Below are 14817 nucleotides of genomic sequence, written 5' to 3'. Positions count from 1 at the left end.
GTCAGGCAAACAATGGAAAAAAACTTTGATATCAGGATCCTGTATAATTGCATAAGACAACAGTTGGTTTCAGATTTTGGGGGTAAAAGAGGCAACTAAAATATATGTCTTATAAAAATGAAATATCAATATACATAAAATTTAGAATAAATTAGCAAAAGTATTTTAAAGTACTTTAGTTAATTTTAGCATACTTTTATAGAGATTTAAGCAGATCTATAGTCTTCTACTAGAAGTTTCTATAAAGATATATTATGATTAACTAGCTATTAACTAAGCCCAAACCTCAAAGCGGTTTCTTATATATATGTTTCAAAGGACTGCATTCATCAAGTACAGGCTTGCTTCCACACTTCTAACATTTTTATAATTCTGAAAACACACAGATAATGTGTTATTATTATCACTCTCATTGTGATAAATATATTAAATGATTTGTGTGGCAACAACACACAGTAAACATCCTACTCAACAGTAAAGAGCACTTAATTAACTAGGAATGGTTTTACATAGTAAGGATATTACAGACTGTCTAGTAGTATTAGAGCAAACAAAAATCCTAGAAGTTTAGCAGACCATTTTAGTAAATTTAGCTAACACTAGGATCTAGGAGGTCAACCAAACACTTTCCATTTCATCTATAAACTTATCTAGGCTAGATTACAAATAAAAGGTAATGTCAGAAATAATCAACCAAACTCCTAACCATCAATTTTTATCTGACATTAATAGCAATACAGAGGACTCCAGAGCAAAGCAAAACAAGATACAGAAATAGAGTCAGGAGTTAATTATTTATGTGTATATTTACTTAAGTCCAATGACCCTATCTGTATTGCAAGTTCAGGGAGCTCATGAATGGAAAGGGGATTGAGAATATATCAATATCTAGATATACTTATTGATTCTTAATTTAAATTATACTGTAGTTTTTTGGATCCACCACCAAGGAAAGGAGGTCCAAGTGATGTCTGGATAATGAGGAGGTTTCTAGATAAGGACCATGGAAAGATAATTCAAGTGACACTGATCTCCTGGTTGTTTCTTGAACATGGTAATCCATCTACTAAATGCAGACATTTTCATGACTCATCTCTGCCTCCTGGATTCCCTCACTTGCTTTCAAGTCAGTTAAAGTACTACTCTGTTCAAGAAACCTTTTCTGTTACTCCTTAACTTTGGGTGCCTTCCCTCTGAGATGATCTCCAATTCATCATGCATATGGCTTGTTCCTGCCTAGTTGTTTGCATGTTCTCTCATCCACTAGACTATGACCTCCCTGAGAGAATGGACTACCTCTAGGGGGCCAGAACTTGACACAGTCCCTGGCACACAGCAAGTGCTAAATAAATACTTGAATTGACTTGACCCATGCCTTTGTATAGAAATGAATTAATATTAAAGTCCTAAGATGAGAACTGAAGTGGGTAGTGGTAAACCCATACCAGAGTTGACTAATGGGAAAAAAAAAATTCAGAGTACACATCTAAAATCATAAAATTTAAAACAAAAACTGGCAGCAACAACAGAAAGCACTAGTAATGAATCAACATTTGTTCCCTGCCATTCAATCACCATAAAATTTGGCACATTTTAAGATTAAAGTTTAAAGTTTTTGAAAATGTTTAGATAAAAAAATAAAAACCAACACTGTAATATGCTAGGCTCAACAAAGGACCACAGAATCACTGATTCAATTAATGTTTATTAAGCACTTACTCAATATGCAAGGTCCTATGCCAGGTATTGAGGGATATTAAGACAAAAAACAGTCTTTGCCCTAAAGAACAGTGGGGAGAATATCAAACGCACACACACACACACACACATATATGTGTAAACATATATTTGCATATATATGTAAACACACATATATGCTGAATTTCATGGATGGCAAGTAACAATCTTCATAATTACTCTTTATAGGATAGTATTTTTTTTTTTTAATTTAACTTACTAGCTTTCCCCTTTGCTGGGCTGATCTTGTTTCTCGCAGTGTATATACATCCCCACAAACTGAAATTTCACGCCATACTCCTGGTTTGGACTCCTCTGTGAATCCTCCTTTGGGATGCATCACTAGAACACCATTTGTAGTTAGTCCATCCATGTGTCCATCAGGATTCTTCCATTTTGCTGCCTTTTCCTATACAACATACGTATCACATCATAGGGAAACAGAGTAGACTTTACAAGTTCTGGTTCACAAGTTTTCCCCCCAAGTTTAGTTCTTATTTTCTGATTATGGTTAGACTGCCATTAACTTGATTAAAAATAATAATAATCAATTTAACCTGAACATTAGAGAAAACAAAGTGGACAAATAGTTGTCTAGTGTATAATGAAAACTCCAACTGGTCACTACTTTCCTTTTAGGATTGCAAAATCCTTTATTCTTTTTGTTTATTTGTAGCATTATTCTTCACAATTATCTTAGGAGATAGCAAAGTGGGAAGAGAGCAAACATAACTCAACTCTCCTTTTCAGAAGAGAAAACTAAGGCATGGATAATTAGTTTGAATTTTTAATTAGTGACAACTGAATTCTTAAATGCTTTGAGTTCTAAATCTATGCTCCTATCACCAGGTTACAATTCTTTCCTTTAAGCCAAAGTTAACTATTCCAAAGTACAAATGCCTTTGATATAATAGTTACTACATGAAAACCTTAGTCATGTGCAAGAGGAAGTATGCTGTACTTATCATATTCATTAATATTTAACGATTTCTCTGAAATAAACTCTCCTATCTTCATGAATAAACTTATTAACAAAATTTATTACTAGATTTTCTTTTAAGAACAAATTGACTACCTAAAGAATGAAAACCTTACAATTTAATATAGTATTGAGCAAATTATTTCATTTATATGACGGCATGTTATAGATGACAATCATGGCTGATTCTGCTTGAATACAACCCAGGTAGTAATAATACTTACTCCAAGAAAGATGTTTTTGGAAGAATCAAATCCTGCTGCAAAAATCCGTGCTGTATACGGGGCACTCCTATCACAGACAATCCTACAAGCAAACCTGGATATGGTACTTTGTGTGATCTGGGTTTCATCACTGTTTTGACTGCCGGAAATTGTGTCTGTTACCACAAAGTCTATTGGGCTCTCTGTTGATCTTCCCACCTTAAAGAAATGAAATATAACTTATGAGTCATTTATGATTCATCACCTTCCTATTCTGACTACCACGTTCAGGTTAAATGAATGAAGCATTATTATATAATCCATTTCTCAGATTCTTAAGTTACCTTTAATAATTACAAACTCTACTTAAAGGAAACAGACGGTATATGCTAAAATAACTTCGAGGTATACATAAACACATATATATGTTCCAAAGCATCAGGTACTTTTAACTAATTTAAATTAGTTCCAATACAATGCTAAGCTAGCAGATTTTTTTTAATATTAAAATACATTTTTTAAATAGCATGGTGCTGGGGAAAGAGGCTTTGCATTGGGAAGACCCTACTCGAAACTGCAACTCTGCTCCTTATACCTTAAGTAGCACTGGGCAACTCACTGAGAGTCTGCGGATCTCTGTTTCTTAATCAGCAACATTAAAGGGTTGGTCGTCCCTTCTGAGTTCTATCTCCCCTTTTATGAAAGTTAGATGCCAGCTTAAAAATCCTGCCTATATTGATGTTACAAATCTCAAAGAACAATGTAAAGAGAGTTTTAAAGGGAGTTATTTCTTTTTTTTTTTTTTTTGGTCTTTATTAATTTGTTTGTTTACTTTTAGTTTACAAGATTCAAATCCACAATTCCTCGAATTTCAAATTTTCATCCCCTCTCTCCCCTCCCCCCACCATGACGGCATACCATCAAGTATAGGATCTGCAAATACTTTCACATTAGACATTAGTGAGGGTATAAAGATGAATTGTTTCAGATGGAATGAAAAATGGGAAAGAGGAAACAAAGCCGAACAAGAAAAAGAAAAGGATCCGGTAGTTTGCTTCAATCTGCATTCAAACTCAGTTTTTTCTAGTTCTTTCTCTGGATGTAGACATCTCTCTCCATCACGAGACTTTTGGGATTGACTTATATCACTGCATTGCTGAGAAGAGTTTGGTCTATCAAAGTTGGTCGTCACACATACATTGTGTCTGTAATTGTGTACAAATTTCTCCTGGTTCTACTCTTCTCACTCAGCATCAGTTCGTATAAGCCTCTCCAGGTAAATATGAAGTGCATCTGCTCATTTCTTACAGCATAATAGTATTCCATTACATGCATATACCACAACTTATTCAGCCATTCCCCAATTGATGGGCAGCCCCTTGATTTCCAATTCTTTGCCACCACAAAAAGAGCTGCTATAAATATTTTTTGTACAAATGGGTCTTCTTCCCACTTCTAGGATCTCTTTGGGATAAAACCCTAGAAGTGGTCAAAGGGTATGAAATTATTTATAGCCCTTTGGGCATAATCCCATATTGCTCTCCAGAAAGGTAGGTTCAGTTCATAACTCCACCAGCAATGCATTAGTGTTTCAATTTGCCCACATCCTCTCCAGCATTTGTCATTTTCCTGTTTTGTCATCTTAGCCAATCTGACTGGTGAGATGTGGTACCTCAGCATTGTTTTGATTTGCATTTCTCTAATCAATAGTGATTTAGAACATTTTTCATATGGTTATAGATATGTTTAATTTCTTCCTCTGAAAACTGCCTGTTCATATCCTTTGCCCATTTATCAATTGGGGAATGACTTGTATTCTTATAGATTTGACTCAATTCTCTGTATATTTTAGAAATGAGTGCTTTATCAGAGACATTGGTTGTAAACATTCTTTCCCACCTCCCTCTTACTCTTGGTTACATTGGCTTTGTTTGTACAGAAGCTTTTCAATTTAATGTAATCAAAATTATCCATTTTGCATTTTATACTGCGCTCTATTCTTGTCTGGTCATAAAGTCTTTCCCTCTCCACAAATCTGACAGGTAAACTATTTCTTGCTTTCTGAGATTGCTTACAGTATCAACATTTATACCTAAATCATACACCCATATAGACTTGATTTTGGTATATGGTGTTAGATAATGGTCTATGCCCAGTTTCTGCCATACTATATTCCAGTTTTCCCAGCAGTTTTTGTCAAATAGTGAGTTCTTACCCCAAAAATTGGGGTCTTTGGGTTTATCAAAAAAAGATTACTATAGTCATTGACTGCTGAATCTCATGTACCCAATCTATTTCATCGATCCACTACTCTATTCCTCAGCCAGTACCAAGTAGTTTTGATGACTTCTGCTTTATAAAACAGACTGAAATCTGGTATAGCTAGTCTACCTTCCCTAGCATTTCTTTTCATTAACTCCTTTGATATTCTGGACCTTTTGTTCTTCAAAGTGAATTTTGGTACTATTTTTTCTAGCTCTATAAAGTAGTTTTTTGTTAAATTGATTGGTATGGCACTAAATATATAATTTAATTTGATAAAATTGTCATTTTTATTGTTAGCTTGACCCAGTCACGAGCAATTGATATTCTTCCAATTAGTTAGACCTGATAAAGGGAGCTATTTGTTAATAGACCACATACCTATGACAAATATTTCTGATTCTTTACCCTCAGATCAAGTCTAGGAAGGGGAAGGAAGCAAGACAATTCAATTAACCAATCAAATCAATCAACAAGACTTTATTAAAGACTCTCTAAATGCCAAGCACTGTGCTAAGTTCCATAAGATACAAAATATAATAAATGAAACAATTCCTATTCAAAAATTCTGATGGCACCACTTCTATGATACTCTGCCTGATGTCCAACACTAACCTGGCTTCCTTCCAAATTTCCTATTGTATGAATCTTAACATAAAAAAAGCAAAGGCTAACAAAATTTGTTATGACCCATTAGCAATTATCATCACCACCCTGCTAGAATTTCAGAGAACTCTCTATATGCCTAAAAAGACAGTGTGTTTTAACAAAAAAGCAAACAACCTAGCTTGACTAATGCACTGCTATTTTAAGTCCAATCTAATGTCTTAGTTTCATTAATTTTATTTTTTTTAATATATAGAATAAAACAAGAATTTCCATAACAGTACAATAAAAAGATAATTGTACATGAAACTGCAAATCTACTACGCGCAGCTTGCTATTGCTTTCAAATATACAACAAAATTATCAGGTAAATTTCTTATTTTTCCCATCCCTCATTCTCCCCCCCCCCCCAGAGATGGCTACCATTAGAGACAAGTAGGTATGTATGTATATGCAAAATTATTCCATACATACTTGTATTTATCAGTTCTTTCTCTGGATGCAGATAGTGACTTTCTTCATATGTCCTCTGTAGACAATTTGGGTATGTATAATAAACAAAATAACTCATTCACTCAAAGTTATTCTTAAAACAATATTGCTGCTACTATATACAATGCTCCCTTGGTTCTGCTCATTTTACTTTTCATTATTTCATCCAAGTCTTTCCATGTTTTCCTAAAATCACCAAGCTCATCTGATTGTGATAAGCAATCATATAGCACAACTTTTTCAGCAATTCCTCAATCAGTGGGTACCCCTACAATATTCAGTTCTTTGCCACCACCAAGAGAGCTGCTGTAAACATTCTGGAACATTTTTCCTTTTTCCCTAATCAAATCTGGAAAGAGACCAAGTGGTGGTATCACTGGATCAAAGGATATAGGTAGTTTAATGACTCTTTTAGGCATAATTCTAGACCGCTTTCCAGAATGATTGGCTCAGTTCACAATTCCACCAACAAGGAATCAGTGTCACAAATTTTCCACATCCTCTCCAACATCTGTCACTTTCACCTTCTATCATTTTAGTCAATGCAATTTTACTCAATGCAACTTAATGCATAACCTGGAACTAGAAGTCTAGACCATGCATGAATAAGTGCATGAGGAGATCAAACCAACCAGAAACAAGTAGTTCTTGTCCAACTGTGCATACAGTTAGTTTATGAAAGTTGCCATTATGTTATCATCTAAATCCAGTCTACCAAGAGAAATCACTTCACTTTATGCCTGAGAAACCTCATTGTGTGCTGTTTTTCCAGGGCAAAATTCCTTTTTTGATCATCTACCTACAAGTTACTATGGAAAACCCATATGGAAAACACTTAAGAACTTTCCCTTTCTTCAATCCATGCCCCATGACTATTTTAAAACTAAGTCATAATATGGCTATATATGGAAGCCATGATGAGGACAATGCTCCTATAACTAGAACCTAAGAGTTCTAGTGATGAATCCTTAACACAATGACATTGGGGATGCTTCTATAAAAAAGGAGAGCACAGGTATAGCTTATGTAAGACCTCACAGAAAATTATCCACAAGTGACACTGTGGCAAAGAGAATAGAGGACTAAACTGGGAGGAAGGACAAACTGAATTCAAGGCCCATCTCTTAACATATACTGGCTAGGACAAGCAAGTAACTTAACTCTTCAATGCCCCAGGATATTTTCAAAAGATTGAAGCAGCAGAACAGCTGCTAGTCTGCACTGGAAGGAAGGAGGGCATTTCTAACCTAAAAAGACTATCCAAATATATAAAAGGGGACAAATTAAGACTTTACAAAAGCATTCTTCAAAACCTATAAAAAGGAATCTGGGTAGGATTCCTTTTAATAGTGATCTTCTTCAGTATATTTTAAATAATTCAATTTACCTTCAAATCAAAAAATAAACTTTAAAAGGGAAAAAAAAGGTCCTCCCAAATTACAGTCAACTTATATATAGGTTACAATTATTAAACCTTCCCCATTTCTTTTCTAACCATTGCTACTGATGCAAAAGCTGCTGCTGCTTCAGACTAACAAATAACCAGTCTGGGAGTCTGGTGGCAATTAATATGCTGCCTGCCACTATTAAGTAGCAGGATAGGGCCTGGGCTATTCAATGAAAATAGATCAAAACCTGAATTTTTATACAGCAAAGTTCAAATCTCTCCTGTATTCCTGAAAAAGTTATAAAGGATTCTGAGAACCCATAAAGCAAGATTAAATTTTATAGGTTTTCTTTTGGGTATTTCCCATAACCACATAGGGATAAAATTGCAGTTATCTAATAATACTGTATAACTAAAAGTACTTATTACCTAATTAATTAAGAAAAGGTAGTAAAGAGATCTTCTAAAAAATAGCACCAACTTACAATTCTGCACACTCTATTAAAGGAGTCTTCATTTCTCTGCTTCATATGCCTTTGGATACCTCAATAAATGGTGGGGACTGATAGAATCAAAAAGTCATTGACAAATTTTCCTAGATCCCTTTCATTTATACTTGAGTCTCCTTTCCATATGCTTCATATTCCTAATAATGAGAGGTTCACAATACTTTTTTTCCCCCTGGAGGACTTAACTACTTGACCAAAATAAGTAATTAATACTGAATATTAATTATGATCATTTTCACCTCTCTCTTCCATAATATATTGCTAAAATCCAGTTATATCCAGTATCTTCTAGGCAGCTTCTCCTGAATCTGCAGGATTATGATACCAGTTCTGGAAAAGGAATAAGCACTATTTCTTTGCTCTTTTATCTTTATTTCTCATTTTAAAAAGACTCTATAAACTTATAAATTATGTAAACTAGGAACTCTCTAAAATAGACAGATTCAAGCAATGAGAATCTCTATTAATTGAAAAATATATGGAATGAATGACAATTAAAAAACTATCATGAATTCAATCATCAAAAAACACAAATATTTAAGTATTTTTTAACAGAATGAGAAGTTTGAAAAAGAAATTGTGAACAAGTGCTGTGTAGTTTGTTTTTAAAAAGTTGATATTTCATATGTTTTTGTTAAGTATCTCTCAATCTTTCACCACACATACACAAACACTTTGGCAGCATTAGTAATAAAACTGTTGCACCTGTTTGTGTTCCAGTCTGCATCTTTCTAGCTTTTTTTTTCGTGCATTAAAAAACAATTATGCTCTTTAGGGGAGGAAAGTTATTAATCACATTACTCCTCCCACCTTAAATAGATTTCCTCCCTTGTAGAAATACATATAGTACAGCAAATAATTTAAAGTGATCATATGGTAGCAGTTATTTGAACTGTAAGTACAGCACCATCAGAAAACTGATTCATCAGTTAGCACTGAAGCTTCTATTTGACGTGAGTGACAAATATATACCTCTCAAAACTTGCTCAGAAGTGATTATTTTATTTTTTGTCATTTAAAAGTACATTTTATTTTTCCCCCAATTTAATTATTTATTTTGTTTTCAACATTCATTTCCACAAGGTTTTGAGTTACAAATTTTTTCTTCCCATCTTTCCCCTAACTCCTACCCCAAAATAGCAAGGCTACTGAATATCCCTTTCCCCAATGTGTTCTCTTTTATATCTTCCACCATACCCCCGCCCCCAACTTTCTAGAAGGGCAAGATGGATTTCTATACCACATTGCCTGTATATTTTATTTCCCAGTGGTATATAAAAAAACCCAACAACACTTTTTTAAACATTTGTTTTTGAAACTGAGTTTCAGAGTCTTCCCCTTCTTCCCTTCTCGCCCACCCCACTGAGAAGACAAGCAATTCAACATAGATTGTGCATGTGTAGCTACGCAAAACATTTCCATAGTAGGTATATTGTGAAAGATTTCTATCCATCCTTTCCTGCCCCTCACTTACTCTATTTTGTACTTTGATCCTTTCCCTTTTAAAAAGTATTTGCTTCTAACTACCCTCTCCCCCAATCTGGCCTCCCTTCTATCATCCCCCCTTTTACATCCTTCCCCCCTGATTCCTGTAGGGTAAGATACCCATGTGAATGTGTATGTCATTCCCTCCTTAAGCCAAATCCAATCAGAGTAAGGTTGACCCATTCCCTTTAACCTTCCTGTTCTTCCCCTCCATTGTAGCATTGTTCCCTTACCTCTTTTGTATGAGAAAATTTAGCCTATTCTATCTCTTCCTTTCTCCTCCCAATATATGCCTCTCTCACCTTTTAATTTTATTTAGGTATCATCCCTTCAAATTCAACTCATCCTGCGCCCTCTGTCTATGTATACATGTACAGAAATATGGACACACACACATATATTCATACACATATACACCCTCCTATAAATACATATAAATGAATGTATACATATATATTCCCTTCAACAATCCTCATGAGCAAATCTCATGAGTTACAAACATTGTTTTTCCATGTAGGAATCTAAATAGGTCAACTCTAATAACCTCCTTATGATTTCTTTTTTCCTGTGTACCTTCTTGTATTTGAAAGTCAGATTTTCTGTTCAGCTCTTGTTTTTCATCAAGAATGCCTGAAAATCTTCTTTTTTACTGAACGACCTTATTTTCCCCTGAAGAATTATACTCAGATTTGCTGGGTATGTGACTGTTGATTTTAATCCTAGCTCCTTTGACCTCTGGAATATCATATTCCGAGTCCTTCTATCCCTTAAGGGTGAAGCTGATAAGTCTTTTATTATTCTGATTCTGTTTCCACAATACTAGAACTGTTTCTTCCTGACTGCTTGCAGCATTTTCTCCTTGATGTAGGAACTCTGAAATTTTCCAGGTCAGTGGTTTGTCCAAAGACATATTTCATATTGCCTTCTATTTTTTCATTTGTTTGGATCTGTTCTATAGTATCTTGATTTCTTATAAAGTCATTAGTGTCTAATTGCTCCAATCTAATTTTGTTTTTTTCTTTTCAAATGATTTGTTAAATTCTAGTTGAAATCATTCATTTCCACAAGATTTTGAGTTACAAATTTTCTACCCACTTTCCCCCTACCAACAACCCCAAGATAGAGATCCCACTGGATATCCCCTCCTCCAATCTGCTGTCTCCATATCTTCTCCCATACTCCCTCTGACTTTCCAGTAGGGCACGGTGGATCTTTATGCTCCAGTGCCTGTATATTTCATTTGCCAGTTCCATGTAAAATAATAATAATATTGTGTGTGTGTATAAAAATAAACACATACATTTCTATTCCCTTCAACTACTCTCATACTGAAAAAAGTTTCATCAGTTACAATTATCGTTTTTCATGTAGGGATGTAAATAGTTCAACTTAGATAAGTTCCTTATGATTTCTTTTCCCTGTTTACCTTCTCATGTTTCTCTTGCTTCTTGTATCTGAATGTCAAATTTTCTATTCAACTCTGTTTTTTTCAGCAAGAATGCTTGAAAGTCATCATCTATTCCACTGAATGACCATATTGTCCCCTGAAACATGATACTCAGTTTTGCTGGGTAGGTGATTCTTGGTTTTAATCCCAACCCCTTTGACCTCCAAAATATCATATTCCAAGCCTTTAGATACCTCAGTGTAGAAGCTGCCAGATCCTGTGCTATCCTGATTGTGTTTCCACAATATTCAAATTGTTTCTTCCTGGCTGCCTGTAATATTTTCTCCTTGATCTGGGAATTCTGGAACCTAGTTATAATATTCCTAAGAGTTTTCTTTTGGGGATCTTTTTCAGGAGGTGATAGGTAGATTCTTTCAATCTCTATTTTACCCTCTGGTTCTAAAACATCAGGGCAATTTTCCTTGAAAATTTCTTGAAGGATGATTTCTAGGTTCTTTTTTTGATCATGGCTTTCAGGAAATCCAATAATTTTAAAATGATCTCTCCTGGATCTATTTTCCAGGTCAGTGGTTTTGCCAATGAGATATTTCACATTGCCTTTTTTTTCCATTTGTATGTATCTGTTTAATAGAATCTTGATTTCTCAAAAAGTCATTGGCTTCCATTTGCTGCAATCTAATTCTGAAGGAATGATTCTCTTCAGTGAGCTTTTGAGATTCTTTTTCCATCTGGCAAATTCAACTTCTTAAGGCATTCTTTTCCTCATTGCCTTTTTGAGCCTCTTTTGCCATTAGAGCCTTAGTCTATTTTTAAGGTTTTATTTTCTTCAGTCAGGTTGTTGATTCTCATTTCATAATTTTCTTGCATCCTTATTTCTCTTCTCAATTTTTCCTCCACTTCTCTTATTTGGTTTTCAAAATCCTTCTTAAGCTCCTCTATGGCCTGTAACCAGCTTTTATTTTTTCTTGGAAGCTTTTGGTGCAGGAGTTCTGACTTCACTGTGTTCCTCCTGTTACATGCTTTGATCCTTTTTTGCCCCCAAAATAGGAGTGTGAAGTTGGATCGCTCCGTTTGCTTTGCTTCCCTCATTTGCTCATGTTTCCACTCAATTACTTGACTTTTGTGGGTTTGGTTTTTGTTTTATTTTTGCCACAGTAGGACGCTGCCACCAGACAGGGTGTAGCAGCAAGCAGCCCTGCATCCCCAAGATGGCTGCCAACACAGGTTCTTAGGTCTGCTTTTCTAAAGGAAAGCAATTCAAAATAGGTTAACAAGCTTACTTTAATCAATCAAACATATATCGTTTACCTAGTTCAGGGGGAAAAGGTCAGCATCCCGAACTTCAGAGTATACAGGCATTAGTTACAAGACAGAGAAACAGATTAAGCAGACAGGCTTCCAAACTGTCCAACCATTACATCCCTACCAAATCACAGTTACCATAGAGGGAATCATCAATATCTGAGTATTTCAAAGCCAGGGGACTCTCAACGGCTGCTCAAAGTCTCATCTGGTCAAATCACACAACACTTCTCAAAGTGAGCCCCAAAGGAAAGCCTCCTATCAGGGCTTACATAACCTTCTCCTGGCTCAGAGAATGTAACAACTCTCTTGACCCACTGCCCAATCACAAAGCACCAAGGTGTGGGTGTTCCTGAAAAAGAAGCCTCCCACCACAGGCTCCAAGTGCACTTAACCTAAGGGCAGAGAAGATATTAAAAATTTATATTCCTATAACACAGGGGAGCTTTGTCCCAAACACTGAGGTTTCTCAGCTCCAGAAGGTATTATTTGGGTGCCCTCTCTGAAGCCTCCACACACTCTGGCAAGCTGGTCACACACCCCAGAACCTCTACCATAAACCACAATCCACATCCAAGCAGGTTAAAGCAAGAGTGATTACCCCTCAAACTGGTTGGTTGGTCACCCTACAATCTGCAGGCCAGGAGCTGAAGCAGCCACGTGGCGGCAGCTGCATGTCCATGGCGACTCAGTGGCTTCTCACCCCAGGGGCAAAGGCCGACTGCACTCCCAAACTACCAGATCCCAAAGTCCACAATGCACTGACCTCTCACTTTGTCCTTAACATCTATGAGTTGGTAATTCTGGAAACCTCCACAGCTGCTGGTGATCTGAAGTCCCTGAGGCCGGCAGGTGGCTGTGGCCACCCTGAGGCTAAGACTTCCAGCTCTCATGGGGCTGAGCTTGGCTCTGAGAGCACTGTGCTGACCGATTCCTGCCACCCTGCCTGGCTGTCCTCAGCAGGAGGTTAGCTTCTCTGTGTCATTCTGTGGGTTTTGTAGCTCCAAAGTTTGTTCCGAGTCACCTTTTACACGAATTGGAGGAGGTGGGAGCCGAAGCCCCGCAGAAGTCCTGTTTCTACTCCCTCCAATCTAATTTTGAAAGAATTATTCTCTTCATGGAGGTTTTGAAATTCCTTTTCCATCTGGTCAATTTTGTTTTTTAAGGCATTTCTCTCCTCACTGGATTTTTGAGCCTATTTTTCCATTTGTGCTAGTCTACTTTTTAAGGTTTTATTTTTTTCAGTGTATTTTTAAGTCTCCTTTAGCAGGCTGTCGACTCATTTTTCATTATTTTCTTGCATCATTCTCATTTCTCTTCCCAGTTTTTTCTTCCACTTCTCTTACTTGATTTTCAAAATCCTTCATGAGCTCCTCCATATCCTGTAACCAATTCATAGTTTTCTTGGAAGTTTTTGATGCAGGAGTTCTGACTTTGTTGTCCTCCTCCTGTTCCATGCTTTGATACTTTTTGTCCCCCAGCAAAGATTCTATGGTCTTTTTGTGATTCCTCTGCTTGCTCATATTGTCAACCAATTACTTGACTTTTGAGTTCTTTGCCACAGTAGAACTTTGCTTACAGAATGTAGAGAACTTTGTCCCAAATCTCTGGGGGTTTTTGCAGCTGCCAGAGCTATTAGGAGGGCACCCTCTCTGCAGGCATCACAAAGCTCTGGCACACTGGCCACATATCCCAGGACCACCACCCAAGACTGTGATCTAGATCCAAGCAGGCTAAAGCAAAAGTGGTTAACCTCTGAATGGTCGCTCAGTTCACCTAAGATCTGCAGGCCAGGAGCTTTAGAAGCAGCCACACTCCAGCAGCCGTACCTCTGCCACATCTTGCCCTAGAGGCAGGGGCCAGACCACGCTCTTCCTTCACCCTTCCAACAAAGTTCCCCATTGACCTTTTGTGTTCTCTTTGGCATGTATGGGTTGAGAAGACTTGAAATCGCCACAGCTGCTGGTGATTCACTCTCCTGAAGTTTGGTCTGGCTGGTCTGGGCCACCACGGGGCCGGAATCACATCTCACAGGGGACTATGCTCACCTTCCAGTGTGCGGCGATAGACCTTTCCTGTTGGCGTTCCAGCCTGCCTTCAGTGGGAGATTTGTTTCTCTCTGTATCTTTGTGGGTACTGTAGCTTTAAAATTTGTTTAGTCATTTTTTTATAGGTATTGGAAGTGGTTAGAGCCAGAGCTCAAGCCAAGTTTGTGCTTTTACTCCGCCATTTTGGCTCCACCCCCTCAGAAGGGATTTTCAACAATGCCTTCTCAGTCAAAACATAATTCTGAAGAATTTGGAAACCTTAATGATATACCTAATTCGCTAAGAAATTCATCAAACCCATTTTATCCAATATGACTATTATATTTTTAAGATATTATAAAAACACAGATTAAAACTACTGAATAATATTTACATAGTTTCTTGAACCTGGTTGGGATG

General features: G+C 36.5%; 1 protein-coding gene across 1 annotated transcript in view; it reads right to left on the bottom strand.

Moving 5' to 3' along the window:
- Positions 1-14817, bottom strand: part of PELI2 (pellino E3 ubiquitin protein ligase family member 2) — a 144961-nt gene that overhangs the window by 14030 nt on the left and 116114 nt on the right. Inside the window, exons 4-5 of the mRNA XM_069092259.1 lie at positions 2941-3138; positions 1958-2146 (exon numbers count right to left, since the gene is read on the bottom strand). Of these exons, the coding sequence (XP_068948360.1) occupies positions 1958-2146; positions 2941-3138 (387 nt within the window). The remainder of the gene's footprint in view (positions 1-1957; positions 2147-2940; positions 3139-14817) is intronic.

This window comes from Petaurus breviceps, unplaced genomic scaffold, assembly GCF_028583685.1.
Source record: "Petaurus breviceps papuanus isolate PSGF00001 unplaced genomic scaffold, PetGlider_PUasm1.0 189, whole genome shotgun sequence".
In the NCBI taxonomy this organism is placed as follows: domain Eukaryota; kingdom Metazoa; phylum Chordata; class Mammalia; order Diprotodontia; family Petauridae; genus Petaurus; species Petaurus breviceps.
This window is presented reverse-complemented; position numbering and strand designations above follow the sequence as displayed.